A 26,684-nucleotide genomic window follows, 5' to 3' on the forward strand; every position below is an offset into this window, starting at 1 on the left:
CCTGACCCCATGGCTGACCCAGCTGCCAGACCCCCTGAGCAATCCTGCTCCTCCTGGAGGGGTGGGCCCCCCATCTCCCTGTGTAACGGTTGAGTTTCTGCTGAAACAGTGTACACAAACCTCTCCCGCTGTGCAAATGCTGTGGCACAGGGCTTAGTATTGCTCACGCAGCAGGTCAGTGTTCAATAGATGCCTTTACTGTAAGAAAACTGAAGGAGGGGAAAGAGATACTGGAAGAAGAAAGAAAATCTAGATTTGGACATAGGATTAGCATCTTATTTCAACTTAGAAATTCAAAATATTTGTAAATATTTTTATACAGACTGTTTTCTGAATAAAATGTCATTATAAAACTACCAAGGGTCTTCTGTATTCCTGTACTCCATTGTTAAAGCTTTGTCCTTCTTCCCTTAAAGAAGTGGTTTAACAAGCTGGCATCTCCAGTTAAAAAGCTTTGATGAGTTTGTGTGAGATAGAGGCAGGGTAAGGGGAAGAGAGAGACGATATTCTCTAACAGCATCACTGTTCTGTGAAAACAGCTTGGAAATGAAGCTTGAAGTGTAACCACAAAAGCAGCCTTCCCTTTTTCACGTGAACAGGCTGCATTACAAAATGTTAGAAGCAAGTTCAGCACGTGGCATCACGAACTGAAGCCAGTAAAAGAAATTGCTTCCTAGGCCAGCCGAGCACCATCTCACAAACAGACAAATTGAACAGAAGCAAAGAGCAAGAGTAGGCCTTAGATGGAACACAAATGCTTTTTGCCAGAAATACACACAGAGACACCTTGGGGCTCAGTTTCCAGCTGCTTTTGTAATGACCAGCCATAGTAAGCTCAAGCCAGGAGCTCAGTCTAAATGCAAAAGGGTTGACTGACAACTTTTAATCTCCAAGAGCGCTTTTGAGCCAAGAATTCCCAGTCACGTCCAGCACCACTGTTTCCCCCCATCCTGCCTGATGCTGAAGGTGGGTGAGGGGGCAGTGGCACCCCCTTTCCCAGCCTGAGGCAGAGACCTGCCAAGAGCTCTCCCTTAGACCAGCGGTGCTTGCTTTTAGCACTGGAAGTCTACACTGCAGTCATCACAAGGGGAATATGGGAGGGAAGGAGGGGGGGGGGGGGCGGGCAGGGGAAGAACACAGGATCAATTCCCAGCAATAGGAAGCCAGTCAGCACTAACTTCCACATCCTTATCACCCAGCTGAGAAACACTGGTTTGTTTTCAGCCTGTAAGCTCCTGGATTTTGTACATTTACAAACAGTTAAGAGACCCGTTTTCTCCACAGAAAAGCTGATGTGCTGTAGGGTATTATGCTGCAACAGAAGAACAGACCAGGCTCTGTCATTTAAAAATACTGTATTTTATTCATATTTATTTACTTAGGAAAACCTAAGGGTAAATGAGCTGAGAGTGTCACCAGCAATGAACCCACACAAAGACTATGAGACATGAGATCTTCACAACCATGTTACACAAAAACCCCATGAAGAAGTGAGACATTGTTCGGGTGCTTTTATCTGGGCATCAGGAAAACCCCTAAAAGCAACAGCTTTCATAGAAATAGCTTTCTTCTTAGTGGAAGCAGGAGGCAGCTAGCACCCAGATTAGTAGCATTCCCTTGCCAAAGTATCACCCGCGTAAGAAAGCTGGGATATTTATTGATTGTACTGACACATCACTGCTAGTAAACTTGCACTCACAATACTCCTTCAACCACGTCTTTGATAACGCTATACAACCAATCTGCTTTCCAACACGTCGTGGTAGCTGGCCTGAGGATAAACACCACCGCGTGCCCAGTTCCCTGTAAAGCAAGAGATCTGTGGGTTGCTCATTTGAGCCAACAGCATCGTGCCGATCAGGCTCAGCTGGCTGAGCTAAACTCCATGGGAGCTATTTTGGTGGTCTCTCCAGTACTGCACAATACAAGAAGCATGGCCTAAAGTAACATCCATCTACAACACACTAGTAGATCATTTCAGATTCAGTACTATGTACAATTTACTCTTACTTAGTATACTAAGGAGCTGTGGTATTTCTTCTGAGACGTGTTATTTGACTGAGGATTATTGAATCTTTCTGTCCACTGGGCTGCAGAGGGATGCTGCACTCCGGCTATACCATCACGTTAAGAAACTTCAACAACCTGCCTCAGCTCTTCAAACAGGGGTGTGAGCTCCTTCTCTAAACTTACAATCAGCCCTGGAAAGAGAGAAGAGACAGAACATCCCATCAACCGATGTAACTGAGAAGCCTCTCTCCAGTCCCCACAGCTCCCTCCCCTCCCAAGTCACAGGCAGTGTTTTCCAAAACATGAAACGTTTCACCTGAGCTACTCACTCTCCACAGGAATAGTGGGCAGCAGCCCCGGCACCAGCGGGGGCACACGCCGTGCAGCACAGCTCTCCCCTGTGCTGCTGCTTGCCTCCACTGTCGCCTTGCTGCTTCCCACAGCTACCGAGGCCCAAGCAGCTGTGCAAGAATTAAATGCCTTTTGCTCTTACTCTTATTAGCCGATGCCCCCATGAGCAAGGCCAGGTGCCTCACTGAAGGATTTCCCCACCCCACAGAATTCAGACGACATGTTACTGCGGAACACAACTTGGAACTGACGGAAAGAGACTGAACAACTGGATTGTACAGTACAATCACTGCCGGTGCACTGAACACTCACGTAGCAAGGGTAAGGTTAATCACAGGAGAAATATGCTTTAACAGAATAACAACTTCAGCAAGTCACCTAAAATCTATGAGTTTTTACTCACACCTTCCCCTTCTCCCCTTCACAATATGCTGACAAAATTCATAGCAGCAGCAAAGTTAATATACCTTGAAGTAAATTTGGGTAATTTGTTTTCAATTATTTAAACACTTGGGCCTTAAAATACTGCAACATTTAAAATACATGTGAAGACATACCAGTATTGGCATTGCTGCTAGCAATGAAACTTACTACCAAAGGTAAGCGATTGAACTGCACCACCTGCAGGGAGAGAGAACAGTGTTCAGTCAGCAGCTAACACATGTTGGATGTCAGAGCTCTGCCACATAAATCCTGAAACAAGCAGCCACCTCAGTTTAAAGGACAAGCAGGAGCAAGAGCCAGAGAGCTGACTTTTCAGTGTATCCATTTCATAAGATCCATGGTTAAAAACACCAACAGAACCCACACCACAGTACAGAAGCTTGCACGTGGAAAGCCTGGCCTTCGCCTTCCCCTCCCTCCTGTGTTCTGCAGTGTTATCCACCTGAAGTCTAACTCAGCTGCAAACGCAGCAGAGTACACCATGGAGACCACACTCTCCACAGGTACCATGAGGGCAAGCAGGTTTATTGTTTTAAACTACTATTCAGTGTATAGCAGTATCTCCTCTGCCATTAACAGGAAACTGGAATCTTGAGCACAACAATAAGCTACTAGCATCAAGAGAATCAAAGCAATGCACTCAATGCGTGTGAACCAACTCACCCACCCATTTATTTTCCAAACAAAGCTAGATACTGTAGGCTAAACAGCTGGCCAATTTGCTGCAGTCCTAATAGAAAGCTCTCAAGACCACTAGAACTTGAGGAGGAGCAGAAACTTAGTAGATGATGGATTTCAGGACACAAATAACCAGTTTGTAAAAAAAAAAATAAATGTGAGTGGTATTTCAAATTTCAAAGTCATACTGACAGCAAGATCATCTATGAAGTAGGCTGCATGTGCTTATTTAACTTTAGGAGTCACTAATTATAAACAAGTATTGTTTGTAAAAGAGAATATAAACCCTATTTAAGAGATTCTGAAGGCCATACGAGCAGCACCTGCTGCAAATTCCTGGTTACTGCCTGTTCAGAAAAATTCACCATTTTCAACCACTAAATCTCCATTTTAAGAAATATAAGAGAAGCTTAATAAGTAGTGCAAAAGTTTAGCTTAGCCACTTAAACAGTGTAATAAATAAACCACAAATACTTCAATAGCAGCCAAGTGGAAATCTAGCAGAGTTTAAGCCACCTCTCCCTTGCTCAGGAACAGCTCTAGTCACTGAGAACAGGCCACAGTGAGGCTACTCACCTGGTACGTATTGTAATAGCAGATGATACTTTTGTTTTTAGAAAGTCCTAGTTTACTGCCCTGATCCGTGGCAAGGGCAAAGGTGGACAGAAAGCCAGGTCGCAGTGCATGTTCTGGAGCATTATCATTGGCAACTGGAACAAAACCAGAAAATTCTTATTTTTACATGGTATCTATGACTGCATCACAACTCCTTGTCCAGCTTAGTGCTCTGCCAAAAGCAGATCTGGTGTTTGGGAGCACATAACACATCTTAACATCCTTCCATGACGAGTACAGGACAATCTTCATGAGCAGGACATCATTTAATAATCTGTACATGATCAATGCTTGTTATACCAGCGTCCTCCCTAGCATGCCTAAGAAACGGTCTTTTCCTTTACAATGCACAGCCTGTGCTGATGTGACTTTGGTTCTGTCCCCCTAGCTGTCTGCACCGATTCCAGCCTTTGAACTGACTACTGGCACAGAGTGACTTGAATGAAAACAGGTGAAGATGTGCAAGTTCTGCTAGGTGTTTAAATACTTTGGGACATTAAAAAAACCCAAACAAACTGCAGTACTCAAACCAGTACTCTTCAGTACTCTTAAACTAGTTTACAACATAAAAACATCTTAAAGGCTGAAAGATATAATAAAAATTACAGTACCAAAAAGCAAACAAAATTAAGTAACGTGTAAAAGTCAGATGCAATCGCTTCTGAGCACAGACCAGCCAAGCCAACGAAATACCAATAATCTCTCTCTAGTACTTCATATCAGCCTGCGAGTGACTTGAAGATACAAGCACCTTACACCACTCCAACCCTATTCGCTGAGGAATATTTCTGTGGCCTACAATTATTGAGGACATTGCACATACACAAACAAAAGGATAAATTTAAAGAGGTACATAACCAACTACTGAACTTGAAGTAAAAGTCTAATTTAGTTCTTCAGTTTTGGACATTCGGGCATCACCAGAGAAGACTCTGCTGCACTTTTCCACCCCCTGCTGTTCAGTCGGGATTTTGATTGCAGGACACAGAGAGAAGCTGAAGTTACCTTTGATAACGGGCACACCATCTCTATCTGAGACCACAATAGCATGAAGACCTTCCACGCTGGGGAAAAAAAAAAAAACCAAACAAACAAAAAAACAGAAGAGACACCATTTTAAAAACAGAGTAATTAGTAGCAAAGATCTTTTTTCCTAAATAAATGTGCAAGGAAGGGGGAAATATGGAAAAAATTGATGCCTTCACTAATGTAATATTTAACTGAAAGGGACTTGTTCTCTTCAGTACAGGTGGTCTCTTGGAGCAGTAAAAAGAGAAATACAAAATGAAACTACTGAAAACTGCACAGAACTTTTAGCTTCAGAAAGAGGACTGATGCTACCAATCCAGTTTCGTTACTCGAGCAAGAGCCTTTGCGTCTTGTCCTCACTCAACGAGTGCCAGCTTCACCCCGTTTGCACGGTGTCTCAGACTGTAGCTGTTTAACGCTGCTAGTAACTGGCAATTACCGAAAAGGGAATTATCAAGGATTAGGCAACTGAGTCACGAGGAATGTTTTTTCCACTCCTCATTACAACACGAGGAGCACACTTCGTGAGCGCACTTCGCTTCCTTTCAAACAAGCGAGCGAGAGGTTCAGCTGTCTTCATCTTAAGGGACTTCCATTCCATTTGAACAACACAACGAGCGTACCGGGCTAGCCGACTCCCTGTAACAGCGAAAGGGGCTGGCAACGAGCAGCTCCCTGCAGCCAGGCAGGGTTCAGATAATCGCCTTTGTCGTTTCAAAGCGACTTCACTGCCAGCCCCGCCGCCCGGCCACCCCCAGCTGCGGGCTCGGCTCGGCTCCGCTCCGGCGGGGCGGGGGCAGCGCGCACAGCCCGCACCCGCCGCAGGGCCGGGCCGAGCCGGGCCCGCCGCGCCCCCGCGCCGGTTACCTCGGCAGCTTCTTGTAGAGAAACCTCTTCAGGTCCTGGGGGCAGAGACGGCGGCACGTTACTCATCTCCCACAGAAACCGGGCGGAGGGAGCGCCCCGCTCCCCCGCAGGCCCGGGTGCAGCCCCGCCGCCCGCTCCGGGGCGGCTCTCCCTTCCCACCAGGCCCCGATCCCCCCGCCGCCTCGGACGTACCCGGCCCGACGCTCGCCCCCCGGCGCTCCCCCGAGGCCTCCGGCCGAGGCCGCCGCCCGCGCCCCAACCGCCGCCCAACCGCCCCGCGGAGCCGCACTTACGTCGGCCATGGCTGGGGGCCTGCCGGCGCTGCCGCCGCCACCTCCGCGGGCCTGCGAGACGAGAGGGCGCCCGGTCACCCGCGGCGCGGCGGGAGCGGCCCCCACCGCGAAGAAGGAGAGCGGCGGGCGGGCGCGCTCCCTCCCTGAGGCCTGGCCGCCTCCCCCCGCCCCGCTGCCATGGTAGAGGCCACCCTCCGCCCGCCCCGGGAAGAGAGAGCGGTTGAGCCGACACCACCGTCGCACCAAGGGTGGGGGGTGCTGCCCTGCCCTGCCCGCCCCGCCCTACCTGTCCGCGCGGCCAGCGCACCGCGCGCTGCCACTGCCCTCGGCGCCCACCCGCACACCTCCGCTGCAGGCGCCGCTTCCCCTTTAAGCCTCTGTCACATGACGGCGCGCCACCCTCCCGAACCCGGAAGTGCTTCCCTCTCCGCCGCCCCGCCCGGGCAGCGCCAGATCGGTCTCGCCGGCGGCGGGGCCGAAGGGGCGAGCGACAGGGCGGGCGGGCAGAGCGCCTGGCGGGGCCGCGGCCTTCTCTGGGCTGCCGGTGGAGGCCGCGCTCTGCGCTCCGAAGGCCACACTGTGCGTAATGCTTAACGTGAGGCGTTCTCGCAGGCCGCGCTGGGGAGCGATGGCACACCCCGGAATAAGGTCCGGTCGCTAAGGGCGACAGCGGGACTGAGAGGGGAGCCCGACATGCCGGGGTTTCTCCCCGAGGCTTACCGAATTCCCCTCGAAGATTGCTGCGAGAGGCCTCGTCCCGCCGGCTCCACGCACACCAGGCCGGCACGCACACTTGAAGGGCAGGCGTTCTGCTGCAGGGGCTCCGCCCTGCCCTGCCGTGCCGTGCCGTGCCCTGCCGTGCCGTGCCCTGCCGCCGGGGCGGGGGCCTGGGCCTGGGCCTGCTGCAGCCGGCAGGAGCGGCGGGGAGGCAGCCGTCGTGGCCCGGTTGCCCGCTGGGCAGGAGCAGCGTGTCAGTGGCAACCGCGGAGGTCGCCAGGGGAGGGGAGCCTTGTGCTCTTCGGTGGCCCCACGCAGGCACCTCCCTTCTGACAGGTGAGGCTTTGGCTCATGCGGTTTTGGGCACCACTGGGGCAACGGCAGCACAGTCTTGGAGAAAAACACCCCCATAGAACTTACGTTAAAGGAACGAAAAAAACCGCCAACCCTTCTGCCGAGTGCATTTACACCTAGTTTTACTCCTCCAGTGATGCTCGTTTCCCATAAACGTACCCATACTTTCGGATCTAGTCCATCGAGCCATGGACCTGCAGGCTAAGAATTTAATGGCTAAGGTGAAGAAATAAAACAGATTCATCCAGTAGATGCCCACAGGGCATCTGTGGTAACCGTGTGTCTGTCTGGAAAGTCTCGTAGCAGAATCCAGGGCCCTAGTGGTAGACGGCAAGAAAACCCGACCCTGCTCAGCCCGTAACAGTGCTGCTTCTCTAAAAAAGAGCTGCTACATGCCGAGCACTGGCGATACTTGAAGATTTTGCTTAGATGCCAATACTGGACCTTAATTAAAATAAAGAAGAAAGATGCTCACCTGAAAATTGCTACTGTTTCTGAATGCATAGGTCTAGTGGAATTGTAAAAAAGCTCGAAACAACCAGAGATAAGCCACTTTTTTGCAAGTAACACAGGAAAAGCTCATCCAAAAGGGCAAATTTATTTGAATATTGAGAATCCATACCTCCTTCTCAATCCAAGCCATGCAGACACAGCAATTTGATAAAGACTTGGTCATACTAGAGGGATACCTAAAGAGATCCCCACAAAATTCTTGTGTGAGCTTCTGTTAGCATTTTGAAAATGCTACCTGGGACAACCTTGGTCCACTCATTTATTAAAATATTCCCTACCATACACTAAAAATATTTAAAAATGCAACTAGCTTTTTAAAATTTGTAGGCATGATGCTCGGTGATCGATTTTACTTGTTTCCCTGTCACATTGAGTATGACTGAAAGCTATGCAAAAGTATCTATGGGATGGCTCCTGTGTGGCTAATATTAATAGGAATTTTGTCTCCAGTTCCAATGACAGCCTTTCTATACACAGAGCAAACCGGTACTGATGGGAAAAGCACATTCTGCATGAAGGATAACATCGTAACGGAACATTGCATTTTAATATTATTTCTAAAAATCCAGAGAAATCTTGACACTCAGACCTAGTTCCTGCCAGACTGAGAAGTCTCACAGTTATCCTGGAGAAGAGAAGTATGGGGAGGAGGGTTTACAATGGCGTATTTCTTTCCTGTATTTGTTACATTTGTACTGTTTGCTCCTGAAAGTATCTTGATCATATGGCAAATATGGCACAAAATTTTACATTTGTCACATGGTACTTTTTCTCCACACACTGCTTTACAAAGGAGCATGGGGAAAGCAACACACAGAGATCGGTGGTGCTTGCAAGGTTGCAGTAAATTGTTAGTAGATGAAGGATACAGCACCAGGGCTTCTGACTGCCAATTGCCATGGATCGTTATGACCAAGCTTCCTCTGGTAAAACTGACTGCACTCAGTTTATTTTTATTTATTTTTAGACAGATTCAGACAACTGGGAAGCTAGTACTTTTTAAAGTTACAGCTTCAGGAATTTGTATATTAACTGATTTTTTTAAAACAAAATGTTTGCTCTTACTATTACATTTTCCTTCTGCTCCCTTTGACAGATCTACAAGAAGAAAGAATAACAACTGTTTAGGGGATGAATGAAATTTATGGACCAAACGACCTTAAAAAACATATTCTTGGCCTCCCGTTTTAATCCTTTTTGCAGCATTCATTACAAAATTATATTAAAAATGTATATAATTTAAAGTTGTCTCTGCTGCCTATTTAAATGCATCTGTTACATTTTAGTGACTATAATGTTCTACCTTTTCTTGGAAACCTGTGAAAGAATCAAGACTGTTTAAAAAAAGTAAAAAAATCAAATTTAATCTTGTTTTACCTAAACAGTTAGAGAACTTGTAGGGAAATGTTAATCAGATGTGAACACTGAACTCGCTTGTGACTCAGGATGCTCCATAAATAGAACACATACCAATGTTGTATCTCAGCAGATGCAAATCATCTCCCTTTTTCATTATGCTACGTCAAAGCATCATGCCAAGATTTTTGACTTTTTGCAGCACTTTCCTGCTTGCTCTTTTAAAGGAGAAGTCAAGAACCCATGCTTGTGCTATCTTTAGTTCTAGATTAAATACAGGTAATGACTAAATGAAGAGAGTAAGGAGTTAATTCTAGGTAGCTAGGAAAGTTGAGGGATTTTTAGTCGGGCTGTTCAAAACCGGTTTTGTTTTTCCCTTTTCTTTCCAATGTCTTATTGTAATGAGAACTTCACCTTCTGAAGAAAGGTCATCTGAAAAGATTCAAGTACTCCACCCTCTTCAATTAGCATCTTGCTCATAAGAAAATTCGTTCTGAACTTTCTGGCAGATTCCTTCAACAAAACCAGGGAAGATAATGACATTTCTGAAGAAAAAACCTTCAGACTTCAGAAAAAAGTAACAATCACGAGAAGAGAAACACCCACGTGGAATATTAAAAGAATGTTTGCAGGCCATATTTAAAGCAGGTTAATCTTTATGCTACAGGAAATAAGAGCATCCTTCTGCACACTACTGCATATTTCAAAGTGTGCAACTATTTGATCTGTTAAATGCTAAGTAGCATTTTTCCAGCAGTATAAACATATATTTTGTTTCCTCCTTTGTTTCCTCCTTTGAAAATGGCAATCGCAATGGATAATCCAATGAAATGTAGCAGCCTAGGTCTCACTTTTAAACTGCTGGGACATCTGTGTTGCCATAGGACACAGCCACTGTGTTACTCCAGTTTGCTGAGATACTGATAGCAATCTAACCAACCTAACACAGCTCAACATCCGTCCATTTACCTGCTTCTCGGCTGCAGCAGAAGTAACTGCAGGCAGACATAACCCATCTGATTATTATAAGCAGCTTTGCTAAGACCATCTCTTCACTCTGACTTCACTGTTCCGGTATTTGACAAATGTGTTAGATATCCTTTTTCCTCTTAACTAAAAGATCACCTGCAAGCTCAGACTTATTTGTGAATGGGAAGGCCCGAGTACTTGTTAAAGCCTTTGGAACAATTTTCTTCTATTAAGAAGACACAGGAGTACCAATATGTACTTTGATAGTTTGTTTTCATTAGTATAATTACAATACATTCTGGACAGTTACAAAATCCGGGGAATCACGTTTTCTCCAGAAATTCCTATTGCAAACTTCAACATTTGGGTGCCTTTCCATTACTTCTGCATACTTTTCCTATAATCTTAGTAAGGACATCCAGTACAGCAACCCTTTTTTGTTTGTTTGTTTCATCAGCTTTTGGTTCTGCTTTGTGCCTCAGGCTTTGGTGTCCACCTTGAATGCTGGTTTGGCTGCTTAGTTAAAAGCCTGCAGCTAGTCCCTCTCATGTTACACCAATTCAATAGAGGACATTTCCAGTGGGACAGTTTAGAAAAGGTATATATGCAAAATGATTTCTGGGTCACTTAGAGCAATAGCATTTAGCATGTTTCTAAAGTCAAATTCTGCTCTAGATCAGAAGGAATTCCAATGAAGTCAGTCATGTATTTAAACTTTCAGTTTAGGAGGAGAACTTGGCTCCACATAAACTGATAACATTGTTCAAAGATAGCAGTTTTCTCAAACAAAAAATACTGCCCTTGTTACAGACCACGTGGCATTCTCAAATAGAAGAAACATTCTCCTGCATAGCACTGTTAAAATGTAAAAACATCAGCTACTGAACCTAAAAACATTTTCAACCCACTTTCAATAAACTTTAAGTACATTGTACTTAGCTGCCTCAAAACACCTCTGTGCATCAGCAGGCGTGGCTACATAGAGTTTCCACGTACCAGCCACTGAGTTACGTGGTCTTGTATGTAGGAGCCGAACAGTATGTTTGCTCATTTCTAGGAAGTCAGTCCAGCAACATTCTGGTCCAGAGAAACACATACCCTACCTCTTCCGCCCCGGGACAAGTGATATGGCTCTGACCTTAGGAGCATACTGCAAACTAGCAAAGCGTTTAAATAGTTGGCAAAAGTGTTGAAAGGCACATAGCTTGTCCTCAGCAATATTTCCCTGTTCCACTTGTGGTGCCCGTTGAGGAATCAGTGTTGGGACCTAGCTTGAAAAAAAAAACAGTAAGAAAATGGAAGCCTCCCAGGAAAAAAAATTAGGTTGCTTTTTTTTTTTTGAGCTTTAAGATTTTACTATTGCATGTTTTCCTCTACCTTTCCAGTGAAAATTAAGGAAGCTATGGATGCATTTTAACCATACGTATGGACTTACTACTACTGGAATACCAAATGGTAGAGCTGCTGTAAACTGTTGCAAGTACTAAAAGCAATGCTTATAATGGTCTGTACAGCATTTGCAAATATTTACTTTGAAAAGAGATTAGCGTAGTTCTTAGTTTTCTCAGCATTGCTTAGAAACGCTAAAAAACTACAACAGCTAACTGCTACTCTACACCAGATCAATATACCCCAACAGATATTTAGGAATATATGCCATTATATTTAAAAATACCAAGTTCCTCTAAGCTGGTAAACCTAGAAGATTTGACATAGAGTTAGAGATAAAATATTAAAAATTCTTGTTTCAACTCCACACACTTGACATCTGAATAGGAGTGATGTAATCATACTATTTATTCCATCAGTGAGACAAAATGTTGTATGGAACTAAATTTCTGAGATTTTAAATAGAAAGTCATTTAACTCGTATATACACAAAGTGTTCTTTCCACAGATATTTACATGGCAAATATTTTAGAGGAGAACCACTATGACTAAGTCTCTACAAGTATAGCATCCTTTCTGAGCTATTCTCTCTGGTGAAAGAATTCACAGAAGCTTTGAAGTAAAATCTAGACAATTAAAGTTACCTATATTTCACAGTAGGTAAAGAAGCCATTAAATGATATTTCAGCATAGGGTTTCTGGAAACAGCTATACAGTAGAGTTTTACATCCACCCCTCTTTTCCAGCATTCACGGTGAAACTAAATCTCTTCTTAATTTACAAGAGAGATAACGGCGTACGTAAAGATGTATGTGTATAATTGTAGTTCATCCTCCTCGATAGAGGCTGGTCAGCCGTTCTAGTTCTTTGCAGTTGTCCATGGACATGGAGTCTGCTTTCTTTCGGAGACGGTCATCTCGATATACTTTTGCTGCATAAAGTAAGTCTGTTTCTTTAATTAAAAAAAGATAAAAGATTTTTCAGGTTATAAACTGAATGCTTTGCACATGATACATTTCTTCTCAGAGCTGTCCAAAACACCTCAGATTTAATCCTCACCCTTTTTTCCTTCCGTCTATTCTAACTACCCCCAGACACCACCTAAACAGCACTGCTACAGATTCCCTCTGCCGGATCTTCACAAGCATTTCATCTTTTTGAGCAGGGAAACAGCCTTCCTGCACCCTCATATTTCACACAGCAGTACCTGATTTAAAAAAAAAACAACAAACAAAAAACCCCCCACTACTTCTGTCAGACCTCATTAAACAATACGAATATAGGCCACACTCAGTGGTCTTGCATATTATTGACAGCTCTAGCGTCTTGTCTGTGCCCGAAAGTCCATTCTGAATGTTAAGCCCATTACTTCAACTGATGCTGCTTCAGACTGCCAGCGTTCCAAGGTATTAATAAAAGAGCTCTCTCTATTATACTGGTGTTCAATAGCTTGACATTGCTGAGCATTTTAATTCTATAAAATCTTTTTCAGCCCTTCAACTCAGAATGGATTAGCAAGGCATTCTTAAATGTCAATCAATGCTGGCAAGATTTTAACTGTCAAGGAGATCCAACACACAACAGGTATTTTGAATCCTTAAAACCACAAAATCAGCTGTTTCTATAAATAGGGAAAATCTATTAGGGGCCGCTTTCTCAAAATCAATTTGGGTAGTTTTCACTACCTGATAAATTGCAAATAGCAAACAATATGACAGTCACCACCTTTGGGTTATTTTTCTTCTTTATACTAGGGTCAGATGTTTCTCTAAGTCATCACATTTTTCCCAGTAAATGTGTACATATGGAATTGTGGGCCTCTGCATTGTCCAGGACTCTGTTCATGCTTAAAAAAGTAAGCACGTCAAGAATAAATGATGAAAAATGGGAAAGGTATTCCTTCTCCTCTTTCCCTCCCCAGGTGGAAATTGCATAAACCTTTTCAAAGATATTTAGACAGTAAATATATTACAGGAGACACAAATATAAAATGCCAGTAAATCCAAGTGTAATGACTAGGTCAATAAAAGCAAACTATCCTTCCAGATCTACACTCCGCTGAAAAAATGTACAAATAATATGTCCTCTTTTTATTGTGCTGGATTATATCTTGTCTTTAATTTTTTGTTAACAACCACGATCATTTTTGTAAACTATTTTATTATACGATTACCAATCATTCATCTAGCAACCACTTGTAGATGAAAAATTAGGTATTAATTTCATGAAGAGTGAACATATTCAAACATTTCAAGATGATCAAAGGACAACCTAGCTGGAAAAATACAAGAGTTTTTTATATTTGCTTATGAATTATACCCCAAAAATTCTCTGATGCTTTCCTCTATTTGAAAAATCTGGGAAAAATTATTCTGATCAAATCTAGTACTCTGGGCAATAATCTGAAAGTTTTCCCCCCAAAGTACTGGTGTTTCTCTTCCATACATGTGACCCATCAGCACAGTTTTCTGCCTGCACTTCTTTCTTGTGGGCAATTTGTAAAACCGTAGAGATTTTCTTATGCATAAGCAATGTGTACTCACGAGCAAGGAGCATAAAGCCTCCAGGAAGCATTGGGCCTGCTATGCATGGGCAATGCAGTTTGTATTCGTATACGTACAGGCCAACTGTAATGAATGCGTGCAGCCCCATTCAGGCATTTGACTAGCTGTGATGCCGGGCTGTCTTTTACAACTGGGAGAAGCTAAGAGGCTATCTCAGCTGAAAGGCTTGGCACCACTGGACCGCAGAGAGTAAAGTTGTGCAGGAACACATGAGTTCACTCAGAGAAGAGCATTCTGTTTCCTTCTGGTCAGTTTACTGACAGTTCATGAACAAATTATTTATCCAGTAAGCTATTACTGAAGTTTACCAGCTGAGAAGCTGAAACCATCTGGTTTCAACACTGATGTCATTTTAGGAGTGCTGTTCTCACAGACCATGAAAGGCTCATGAAATGGTCACAGATAATAGAATAACAGGTTAAAATTGATGATGATTTGGAGATGGTCGAGGCTATTCAGTATTTTTATGCTTTAACACTGAATTCTAGGCTTCTGAAAGAAAACAGGTCCTTGTGTAACATTAAATTAGAAAAATAGATGGTAAACTAAAATAAGACCTGTTTTTAAGGCCTGATATAGCCAAGTTACCAAGTCCAGGGAGAAAAATTATTCAGCACTGGCAAAAGATTAAGCACTGATTTCCAGCTTATGATGTTTTACAGGACATGCTGCGTGTCCTTGGTCACCTGGAAAAGCAGTGTTTGTATGTACTGTGATCCAAGGCAGATTATTTTTTTCCTTCTCTGGAAACACCTATGTAAGCTTTTGTTTAATTATTTATTTATATAAAAGCACCTGGGGAAACAAGATATTGCCATGATAAAATAATGTGGAAGAGATCAGAAATTTAGCTTTTGTCCTTAACTTAGAGCAATTTCTTGCTCATTATCAATTCACTGTAGCCTTTAATTTTCTGAGAAATGGTCACAGGTAGTAGAGTAGCAGGTTAAAATTGCTGATGATTTGCAGATGGTTGTTAGGTCACTGAGTAAAACACAGAAATTCAGTGACACTTTTAGAAGCAAGAAGCAGTAGGGAACCTTACACTTGCTTTCTCATTCAGGTATTTTAATAATACAAGCCCTTCATTCTTGCCTGAGGCAATCTTTTTTTATAGTAATGCATGCTTTCATGAAATTACACATATCACCAAACTTACTTTGTTGCCTTTCCTTCCAACAGTTATTACGAATGTTGGACACATAATCCTCTTCCACGCTCTTTTCCACTTTCTGTAATGACACTCCTTTGTATTCATTTCTAAAGTCCTTGTTGACATAATAAACGACACCCAAGTTTTCTGTCTGCATTTTTATGGTCTGCCCTGTACTTCTGCAAAAAAGGAGGGAAGGGGAAGAGAGAGACTAGATATTTATTTGATTTAAAAAATACTGCTATTACAGAAGAACAGCACATCACTGAATTTGCCATTTCAAGACAAGTAATGAAATGAATGGCTGTCTAATCTGCCAGAGAACAGAATTACTACATTTACCTGAACATTAAACTTCTGCTGCTTAAGCCGTTGATCTTGAAAAAAAACCCACTTCAGTAAGACACTCGTTTCATACCTCTTTAGTCAAACATAAGCTTTGGTAATAGAAAATTACATTTAAACTCAACAGAAAGAAAAACAGGTCACTATTCTGTAGCAACCCAGTACAGGCATCTCCATTTTAAAGTGTTTTCTGCCAGCCCTGACAAATCCATTTTCCTGCTGGCATTCTGTGGATTAAAAATCAAAGATTGTGTGCAAACATTTTGGCAGAGAAGTGTTTATAAGCATCACACAGCTTAGTTGCAGAAGGGAAAAACATCACACTCCGGAAATAAAGAACTCTGAAAAATAAGAGAGGAGAAAAGAAACCTTTCTGTTGTGGGGCTGAGAGCTCTGCAAGGAACTAAGGACCTTTAAAACAGTTGTGGCGAGTGGGCTAAGTCTACTAGCTAGTTGCATGCTTGATTAAAGTTATTTATTTCTCTCAAGGAAAAAGGGTTTATATATCCTACTGTACAAAACAGGTAAGCTTCACTAGTAGAATTCTTTGCAAGAAAATGAAGATAAACTATTTTACTATCACCTAGAATGAAGCAAAGAATAGACAATTTCCTCAGCCCTCACCTAGTTCAAAACTTAAATAAGGATGAGAAAGTTGCTTTCAAGTACTTCACTTGCTACAAGCACAGATGACCCCTAAAAGAATAATGAGACTTAGCAGGTTTCAGGATTCAATTAAATATGCTGGAGATGCAAACACCTTTGCAACATGCTACATTGCATGGACCCACTGCCTTGTATTAGAAGACCTCCTAAACTGCAGGTATTGCTGACCTCTTTTCTCCATTACATTCTCACAGCATGTTCCTAGTACTAACTTTAAAGTTTTGTTCTGCTTCGTCTATACCTTCCCTCCTCCTCACTGTGGGAAATCAAGGACCAACTAATGCAAGGCTCTCTATAATGCTTCTAAGTGGGAGAGCATGATTACAACGTCCTCCCCTCTGTTTTAAGCTAATGTAATCAAGCATTACTTACGATCTTGGGTATAAGGCATAAGGAGGGTTAGATACCATCAGCTGGCTCAACAAGGAGACGAGGATCAACACAATAATAGGCATCAGCTGAATGAACATAGAGAAACCTCCCTAAGGAACAAAACAGATTCAGGTATTTCATAAACCAGCATCAAGTAAACAGGTAAACTTGACAAGATTTAATGCTAAGCATGATTTTCTGCTTTAAACATCAAAAGCTGCTAGGAAAACTGTAACTACAAACCTGCAAACACTGTGGTGTTATCTTAACTTTCCAATACATACACAATATTCAGAGTGCTCAAGCTGCAAGACTTCATGGGTTAGCATGTAGCCACAAGCAATTACCAAATGAAGAGCTGGTTCAGTTATGTTGTATGCCATGATTTGGTCTCATCTATACAGTGATATGTAATTATACAGGACTATATATAATTCATATAGATTAATATTGAGCCATAAGTACATTTCTTACCTCAGCCCAAATAAGTTTTTTAATGTAGACAAGGATTAGTGACCAGAATTAGTGGCATATTTAGGCTAATACTACCAGTCCCTAGTAAGACAGTGACATAGAACAATAGATTTACAAAACCAGGCTATTATCTCCTCAAATTTGCATGTCTATTTACCAATCAGTAAGACTACCACCTGCCAAAGTTTTAAAATATGTAACTGGCAAGTACAAATCCTCCTCTACAGTACAGAGCTCCTGTACAGTCATATCACTGAAAGCTACTACCAGCAAATTTCACAATCCACAGTTTAAAGTCAATGGCAATTAAACATACATCACCCCTCTCTTCCTCCCTCTCATGTCCACTCTGACGGTGCTGATTAGGATGACTGTAGCCAGCACGACCATTAGAAAATGAATGTACACTACCTAAGGAAAGAAATACCCACATTTAAATCACGTAAAAAAACCTATTTAGAGGTCAATACAGAAGCAACAACATAAAGCATTTCACATTATGGCACAATGACACATAAAATAACTCAACTTTAAGATATCTTACCATTTCAAAGTTTAAAATAAATATTATAAGCTCTAAGACAACTGATTTGTTATTTCATGTACCACAGAATCACTGCAGTAACCCCAAAGAACTGAACTCACATTTTTGGGATTTAGCAGCACTTAGGGGAAAAATAAACTGTGATGCAGATTAAAGAGTTGGGGTCTGAGGCAGGTTGGAGTAATTTTACTGTTTTATAATGTCACAAAGTCTAATGCCACTCTGGGCAGTACCAGTGTATCCCAGTGATTATACTGATATATACAAATACCTGTTGGAAAGGTCCCTCCAAAAAACATGTTGAATAGATCCTCTGGTGTAATATCTGCCTCACAGCCTCTATGGAAGTTGAATCTACCGTTGCTAGGGTGATTGCATGTTTGCTCTTCACTGCCTGTAAGGTCATACTGCTTTCGTTTTTCTGGATTACTCAGCACAGCATACGCATTTCCGATTTCTGAAGCAAGGAATAAAAGACAACTGCCATAAATGAAAGATAAGAGCTATTCCAGCATGAATATTGCAATTTCAAAGTCAAGAATAGGCAGCGAATTATGCCCTTTACTGTATGTTACAAATCAACTATAGTACAGGGTCCAGAAACATCTCTAATTTTCTTAGCATAGCTTCCACAAAGTTTCCCACCAATGCTATTCAAAGGCCTTTTATCCTATTGAACTAAGCAGAAGGCAGGAGAGCTTTGATCCTTTTTCTAGGGGAACACCTACACCTGTGGAAATGTTCTCTCTCACTGCAATTACAAAAAAAGCATCAAGCATTATAATGAAAGCTTTGAAGTGGGGTAATTGCAAAGTTCAGTTTGCTCTAGCAGCCTGGCTTAAAAACATCATAGACTCAGTAGGTTTTCTTTGGTTTCATTTAGGAAGAGGTAACTTCTTCAAATGCATCAACTTTATTGTCTATGTGAATGTATTTTTTTATATTCTTCTTAAGATATTTTATGGATTCCTTTAATAGCACAAAGTTTTGCATGACGTAACATGAAGAGTACAACATGCGTGCATGACAGGAACACGTGTGTTCCCAAGGTTTTCAATACAACCTCAGTGTTTGGAGTGCCTGGCCTGGATGCTTGTCCCCATTCATGCTACATTATCACAAATGAACAACTTCAATTTTGACAGTAGAAAGGGAAAAACTGAGTTAGGTGAGCATGCTGACTTTACAAGCTTTGACCCTAGCTGCTCTGCATAGACATACGGCTCTTGCAGATTGAAGGAAAATTTTTATTGGCACTCGATGAACAATCTTCACTCAGTCATATCTTCATTAAACCCCTTCTGCTTTCCTTTCTTCCCTCTCCTCCAGGCCTCTCCAACAAAAGGCTTCTTCTGCAGCCAACCAACACAAGGCAGAGTGACTATGTTTTTCAGTGTCGAAAAGCCATCAGTGATCAAAAGTTCATGAAAGGTGCAACACTATAACCTTAACACAGGCAAATAAGACTATGGCTTTGCATAATTAATGTTTTCAACATTATCCAACCTAAAAAAAAGTTTATGAGTCTTAGCTATGTGCCTTTTAAGATGCCCTCAGAAATAATCATTAGCAATTCATTTAAGTGGAGGAGAAAACCTGAAGAAATGAAGCCTGGTAATTTGCATTGAGAGCATGATATACAGTACTGACAACAAATATTGCTACAAGGTTCCTCTGTTACTCAGCACGAGGATAAAATTGGTAGTAAAAATTTAGATTTTCCCAACAATTAAGAATTTAGGGAGACATAAATCAGGGGACTGCACATAAAGTGAAGACACCATACTGTCACGGTACAGTCAGCAATCTTTTTTGACTATTTGTTATTTGCTTTTGATTATTTGATGCTAATTCACAACAGATTTGATTCAAATATAATTTTCTTTAAATAAAGGACATAAAAAATGAAAAAAACTGCTCAAAAGCTTCAAAGGAAAGATTTTTGATGAAGTTGGTAAAAGAGATTCCAAGAGATTAAAAGTTATTATATTTGCACAAACTTTTTACTCTAAAATATAACCTCAGGGAGACTGCTTAATACAAGAGAAGAGTAGTACTAGGTAGCTCAAGACCTAAGTAAGTACCTTGCCTAACATCAAACTCAATTCTGTTTTCTAATGTGACCTTTCCTTAAAATAAAGCATTATTATGAAATAATAGCTATTATTATGAAACTCCTTTTCTCAGCTGGATGTTAGAAACTCATCAGACACCTTTAAAGGCAAACTAAATCATAAATTTACTTAGCCATACAAAAAGATTACAATAATTTCTATGCAAGAAAAATGCTAGATTTCATTAAATAATTTTTAGTCAACAAGATTCCCCTACAAAATTTTCTGTTCCTTTACTCATCTAGTTAAGAACCAGAAAGTGAAATTAAGCCAAAGAAATCAAACTTGTACAAACTGCTAATATTAAATAAAAGATTAAATAATAAGAAACGGATTTCTTACATTTTAAAGATTATTTAAAATGCTATTAACAAGGAAGAATTATTTTATTCATAGGGCTGGAAGCAATTTTATAAGAATAATATATTTTTTAGATAAAGCCATCACATATGTGCTGCATTAAAATAATCATTAGCAATCAACTTTTCTGCTATGTTCTACTTTTCATCTGGAATTGTTAATATATTATTATAATTACCCCTTAAAGTCTGTATCAGAAGTCTTGCTCAGGACTTTTATTTTCTTTTTTTTCCCTCCCCCAATTTAAGAGTTTTATCGAACTGATTTTTTCGAATGTCTGCATGTAAACCTCACACAGGAAAAAAATAAAAAAGATGTACCACAATCAGATTGTTTATTTATGCATGATCATTTCTTACAGATTCACATTTTTCTTCATCTGTGTCTGAGATGAAGGTGTAGTTTTCTTTAAAAAGCTTTTTCTCAACAATTTTCCTTGTGCAGCGCTAAGCTTGGCAGCCTTAGATCAGGTCAAGTCAGACTGTAAACTTTACCTAAGAAATGGTCAAAGGCAACTATTAATGAGGCCATGTTTGAACCCAAGTGTTTTTGTGTGGAAAAAGTAGTAAAACGACACCCATACAAGGAATTCTAAGGAAAAGGTAACTTAGCGTGGCACATGATTCAGTAAAAACTGCATTTTGCTATCAAGTATTACTTTGTTTTTTTCAAGCTCAAGTATAGTAAAGATTCAAGATAGTAAGATTCAATTGACTACATTAAGTCAACAACAGTAAAAAAGTGCAATTGGATTTCACAGATCAAGTATTTGCTCCCTGTATCTGAAAATTACAGTCAATACTCTGAAACCAAACTCTACTGCAAAAGCCCACATTATTTATCTATACTTCTAGGTATGTATTAAGATAATAAAGGTCAAACATTTTATTGGATAAAAATGTCAGTTTAATATTAGCTACAAAACACCAACTGACAATTTTGTAAAAAGACAACTGACCAATGCAGATGAATTTCCTTTAATCAGACAAAGTTTAATCAAAAAATAAATTTTAAGTAAAAATGGTATTTTACTTTTAAAAGCCTCTGTTGCTCCAGGTGCGTGGTTTTTGTCTGGGTGGAATTTCAAAGCAAGTTTTCTATAAGCCTTCTTTAGGTCTTCTTCGCCTGCATCCTTTGACACCCCAAGGACTTCGTAATAATTTTTACATTTCTTTATACTGCAAAAGAAAAATTAAGTAAAATGCTGTAAACAAAAAGATGTAAAAGTAGTACGTTAGAACACAGCTGCAAATGAGGTAATACATTGCACTGATGCAATACATCTCTCGCTTTCAATATAAAATATAAAAAAAAATCCACTCTAGAAACAAAGAATGCAATTTTTCATAATAAACTCACTATTGAGCACAATAAACTACTGTACTCAAAATTACTTACTATATACATTTATTTCACTTCTTCTACTGTAGAACTACTACAGTTGTAAGAAAAGGTTTCAGTTTGCAATTACTGGAGCATTTCTCCATCCCCAATTATATGAATATTGCTGTTAATAATGCATAAAATGAAAATTCCAAATTTACTTCGCAGAGCTAGCGGGTAGGAAGGCCTGTTTTGACTGTCAACAGCAAATGCACTTTGGTATGCATGATATAAAACAAAACAAACAATACCTCCCTTTCTCCAAACAAAAGTCAAGTCATAACACCATTCAAGCATTCACTTTCAGGGAAATAAGGCATGTGAGAATACCTCTGCTGCTGGGAATGCACCTGGATCTTAACAAACTTTCTGTAAGTGTTTATATAAATTCAAAGAAACAATAACAGCTCCAGCAATTACGGATTCAGCTCATCTCATATGTCCAATGTAGCATTTTTTAAAACTCTGAAATCTCGGAAATATTCTTCCTGTAGGCAGTCTCACCCAGACAGGAAAGGCTAAATCTGGGAAATGATGCAATGATTTGGTATGCTTTACAATACTCAGAAAAGAGAAAGAGCAGTTACGGGGGACAGAGAGAACATTAATTTTATGTGGGCAGGAAGAACTGACCAAACCAATAAATACACCTTAAAATCAAACCAAGTTACTTGGGTAAGAATTCAGAAACTTAGAAAAATAAGGCCAAATCACAAACTTGCATTGCAGAAATGAGGCACACTGACATTTGGTGCATAGCAAAAGAAAAGGGCTGGTCTGAGCAAGAAACAGAAATTACATCCATAAATATTTTAAAAGCTTCATGTGAGTCTCTTCACATATCTGTAACTGTGTCCACATTCTCTTAAATGCACAGACTTCTACGTAAATATGGGTTTAGTGTTACAAAGACTATACACAGGGCAGCCAAGTGGAAACAAAGGGGGTAAGGAAGCCTTTGGCATTTTCATGAAAGAAGAATGGGTACCCTGTAATTAAGGGAATGCTAGCATCAGAAATACAACCACACCGTCGTGTGTGGTCCTTCATAGTTCACAGATTGATCAAATCAAGTTTCATTTGAGGGATCTCTTTTCCTGTGTTCAAATAACATGAGCTTTTATGGAAGTCTCGGTGTAATGCTCACAGGAGCACTGAATTGAATGCATGCAGGCAGCTGCCAACATGAACATCCTGTGAAATAAATATAGCTCATTTTATTGAAGTAACATTTAATAAGCTCCAGTTAGGAAGCTTATAAAGCTAACTAAAAGGAACACAGTGAATCCAGCATCAAGAAAGAATGAAAAGAAAATACATTAAATTATACTCTGAATACTGGAAACTTGTTTGTTAATTTCTACAATAAGAAAAAAATTTGGTAGTGAATAGATCCCTTCATCCTTAGCATCAAGACCTGTATTACTTATGAACTGTATCAAGAACAGACAGCTTTATTTAAAAGTATAACAGTATCAAATTAAACTTTTATTTCAAGAAATTGCTATCTCAGCATCCAAGCTAGGTTCTTCTCTTCAGTAATTCAGTATCTGAAAGATCTGTTTGTGGACCAGACTCTTCAGAACTTTGGTTGATATAAAATTAGGTAGTGAGTCATCAATGTTTTGCAAAGTTATTTTATTAGCATTAAAACTGTACTGTTAAACGTTTGTTCAAGTTTTAAGCTCCTGTGCTGGTTTTGGCTGGGATAGAGTTAATTTTCTTCACAGTAGCGAGTATGGGGCTGTGTTTTGGATTTGTGCTGGAAACAGTGCTGGTAACACAGCGATATTTTCGTTACTGCTGAGCAGGGCTCACACAGAGCCAAGGCCTTTTCTGCTCCTCACCCCACCCCACCAGCGAGGAGGCTGGGGGGGCACAAGAAGCTGGGAGGGGACACGGCTGGGACAGCTGACCCCCACTGACCAAAGGGCTATTCCACACCATACGATGCCACGCTCAGCATATAAAGCTGGGGGAAGAAGGAGGAAGGGGGGGACGTTTGGAGTGATGGCATCTGTCTTCCCGAGTACCTGTTACGCGTGATGGAGCCCTGCTTTCCTGGAGATGGCTGAACACCTGCCTGCCCATGGGAAGGAGTGAATGAATTCCTTGTTTTGCTTTGCTTGCAAGTGCAACTTTTGCTTTCCCTATTAAATTGTCTTTATCTCAACCCACGAGTTTTCTCACTTTTACCCTTCCCATTCTCTCCCCCATCCCACCGGTGGGAGTGAGCAAGCGGCTGGGTGGGGCTTAGTTGCCGGCTGGGGTTAAACCATGACAGTCCTTTTTGGCGCCCAATATGGGCCTCGGAGGGTTGAGATAATGACAGGTTTGACTGGAACATGCTAGATCAAATTTATAGCTGTTATTGCTGTTCAGCTATTAATTGGCAAGCTCCTGTGCTTGCTCTGGGGCTTGCTTGCCTCACTGTATGTTAGAGTCTAGTGCTCGTTCGTGGCTGCTTTTTGCTTTCGCTGCTTGCTGTGCTGCTGTACTGCTGATCATCTTACTGTGCTGTGCCTGGGAACGTGTTGATAACAGCAATGGCCTTGCGCCTGGGCTGGCAGATGGCCAGGGCATCGCTGCTGTTTCTGTGCTGCTGTACTGGTCAGGCTGGAACTCCAGTGTGAACTCGAGTCGAAGGGACTGTGACCTGTGGATGAGTCCATGTGGGAGCAGGACACCCCAAAGCGTCTGTGGCCGTGAATAAGTCCACACCAGAGCAGGTACATCTCGAAGTGTCTGTGGCCGTGGTTACATCTGTGCCACAGAAGGTATACCTCTGAAGGGGTTGTGGCCCAAGGATGAGTCCACGCTGGAGAAGGTACACCTCAAAGTATCTGTGGCTGTGGATAAGTCCATGCTGCAGCAGGTACACCTCGAAGCATCAGTGGCTGTGCATGAGGTCATGCTGGAGCACCTCAAAGCCTGTGGGCATGGACAAGCCCATGACAGAGCAGGTACATGCCTGGAGGGACTGCAGCCATGGGTAAGGCCATGTTGGAGCAGGTCTGTCTCTGAAGGCATTATGGCCCATGGATAAGGCCACACTGGAACAGGTGCACCTCAAAGCGACTGTGGCTGTGGGTAAGTCTATGCCACAGCAGGTACACCCCTGGAGAGACTGTGGCTCACAGATGAGGCTCCACTTGGAGCAGGAACACCACTAAGGGACTGCAGTCTGTGGGTAAGTCCAAGCCGGAGCAGGGGCAAGGGGAGGAGTTCATTGCAATGTTAAACCCAATGGTCTGGTCCAAAGGGACCAGGGGTGAGATTGTAATGGAAATACCTTTAAATTGTTGTAACCCGGGATTTGAGTTGCATGTTATGGGATTTCCTATAGCAGGAACCCCTTGTTGGTAGCCAGGCTAGGAGCAAGGGGAGGAGGTCATTGCAATGTTAAACCCTATAACCTGGCCCAAAGGGACCAGGGGAGGAGACTGTAATAGATATACCTTTAAATTGTTGTAACCCATGATTTGAGTTGCATGTTATAGGAATTACTATAGCAGGAACCACCGGAACCGATGGAGGACAAGCCTTACAAGAAGCAGTGCAAGTGCAGCAGTGACCTGACCTGAGCTGGGTTTGATGCCCAGTAACTCCACACAACACACCACCTCTCCTGTCCTGAGTGACCACCATAAGAGATGGAGCCCAAAGTCATGGACTAAATGAACTCAGTGGACATTTGTGGAAATTTTACAGACATTTTACAGGGGTGGTCCATCGACTAGGGGAATGTTATCTGTGTATTGTATCAAAGAATGGGAAGGGGGGTGGTGGTTAATGAGGATGTATTGCATAGTGTGGAACCTGAGTATGACGTAAATGGTATGGAATAAGGGGTGGAGAATGTGCTGGTTTTAGCTGGGGTAGAGTAAATTTTCTTCACAGTAGCTAGTATGAGGCTGTGTTTTGGATTTGTGCCAAAAACAGTGTTGATAACACAGGGGTGTTTTAGTTACTGCTGAGCAGGGCTCACACAGGCCAAGGCCTTTTCTGCTCCTCACCCCACCCCACCAGCGAGGAGGCTGGGGGGGGCACAAGAAGCTGGGAGGGGACACAGCTGGGACAGCTGACCCCAGCTGACCAAAGGGCTATTCCACACCACGTGACATCACGCTCAGCATATAAAGCTGGGGGAAGAAGAAGGAAAGGGGGGACGTTTGGAGCAATGGCATTTGTCTTCCCAAGTAACCGTTATGCTGATGGAGCCCTGCTTTCCTGGAGATGGCTGAACACCTGCCTGCCCATGGGAAGCAGTGAATGAATTCCTTGTTTTGCTTTGCTTGCGTGCGTGGCTTTTGCTTTACCTTTACGAGTTTTCTCACTTTTACCCTTCCCATTCTCTCCCCCATCCCACCAAGGGGGAGGGAGGGAGTGTCTGTGTGGTGCTTAGTTGCTGGCTGAGGTTAAACCATGACAGCACTGTGCATCCTCAACAACTTTTTCCCTCAACAGCATATGCTCATTTCTCATGGAAGTAACAAACATGAAAAAAACCCCATGAAAGTTTACTTCTTTGCAGACCTGATATGCATTTATTTCACAACTCTAGGATGCAGGGAGGAGAAAAATGGAAATAAAATAACAACCCAAGAAATGCCAACCTGTTCTTCTAACCCTCAAAAACTCACCCTAGAGCTTTTTTTCCCATTCACAACCAGTGAAAGTCCCCCAGTAGGAAACCTCATGGAAAAAGCAGGAATGGTGGGTATCAACCAGAAGACGTTCAGGTCAGCACATGACCCACCAGCTTCTGACACCGTGATCTGCTTAGAGCCAGTGCATCAAACCAGAGCTACTTCCTGATGAGAAAGTGCAGGGAGAAACCTGCCTTGTGGGTCATAGAGAACTTGCCCGCCAAAGGGATGAATGTAATCACCCTCCATGCAACAGCTATCCTGAACCTGGTCCACAAATGAGCTCTTGTTATTTATCAAGAAACAAGTGTTCAGCCGAGGTATAACATGTTTCTACTTCTCTTAGCAAGTCTTTGCTAGTGATTGCTTTGTTAGAAAAAAAAATCTACAAATAAACAAACATCTCTATTCCAACATTCCTGATATTGTATGAAGCTATGATTTGATATTTCAAGCACATCTTATATCAAATCAC

At 42.0% G+C, this 26,684-nt stretch overlaps 2 protein-coding genes across 6 annotated transcripts in view; both read right to left on the reverse strand.

The window, feature by feature from the left end:
- Positions 1-1,344: 1,344 nt before the first annotated feature.
- Positions 1,345-7,080, reverse strand: LAMTOR3 (late endosomal/lysosomal adaptor, MAPK and MTOR activator 3). Of its 2 annotated transcripts, none has more exons than XM_072863326.1 (7): positions 7,008-7,080; positions 6,288-6,338; positions 5,995-6,029; positions 5,104-5,162; positions 4,060-4,193; positions 2,919-2,982; positions 1,345-2,201 (listed from the first exon to the last, which is right to left on the reverse strand). In XM_072863326.1, the coding sequence occupies exons 2-7, from the start codon at positions 6,294-6,296 to the stop codon at positions 2,128-2,130; spliced, it is 375 nt and encodes a 124-aa protein (XP_072719427.1). In that variant the 5' UTR covers positions 6,297-6,338; positions 7,008-7,080; the 3' UTR covers positions 1,345-2,127. The 2 variants fall into 2 exon arrangements, with proteins under 2 accessions (XP_072719427.1, XP_072719429.1); XM_072863328.1 differs by lacking the exon at positions 7,008-7,080 and adding an exon at positions 6,574-6,709.
- Positions 7,081-7,804: 724 nt separating this feature from the next.
- Positions 7,805-26,684, reverse strand: part of DNAJB14 (DnaJ heat shock protein family (Hsp40) member B14) — a 33,141-nt gene continuing 14,261 nt past the window's right edge. The window contains exons 3-9 of one of the 4 annotated variants that reach the window (XR_012042822.1): positions 21,210-21,355; positions 17,975-18,160; positions 17,476-17,570; positions 16,686-16,795; positions 15,309-15,481; positions 12,230-12,537; positions 7,820-11,463 (exon numbers count right to left, since the gene is read on the reverse strand). Coding sequence is in view for 2 of the 4 variants with exons in the window: in XM_072863324.1 (XP_072719425.1) it covers positions 12,413-12,537; positions 15,309-15,481; positions 16,686-16,795; positions 17,476-17,570; positions 17,975-18,160; positions 21,210-21,355 (835 nt within the window). In the remaining 2 variants the exon portion in view is untranslated. Of the gene's footprint in view, positions 12,538-15,308; positions 15,482-16,685; positions 16,796-17,475; positions 17,571-17,974; positions 18,161-21,209; positions 21,356-26,684 lie in introns of all 4 variants that reach the window. The other 3 variants (XR_012042821.1, XM_072863324.1, XM_072863325.1) reach the window with 3 other exon arrangements.

Source organism: Ciconia boyciana, chromosome 5 (genome assembly GCF_034638445.1).
Source record: "Ciconia boyciana chromosome 5, ASM3463844v1, whole genome shotgun sequence".
In the NCBI taxonomy this organism is placed as follows: domain Eukaryota; kingdom Metazoa; phylum Chordata; class Aves; order Ciconiiformes; family Ciconiidae; genus Ciconia; species Ciconia boyciana.

Excerpts from the sequence above, each read along its gene's own strand:
- LAMTOR3 (XM_072863326.1), bottom strand. Across the intron at positions 2,983-4,059 it reads GCTATTACAATACGTACCAG|GTGGTGCAGTTCAATCGCTT; the intron begins GTGAGTAGCCTC and ends CTCTCCCTGCAG. Across the intron at positions 2,202-2,918 it reads TAGCAGCAATGCCAATACTG|GGCTGATTGTAAGTTTAGAG; the intron begins GTATGTCTTCAC and ends CTCTCTTTCCAG.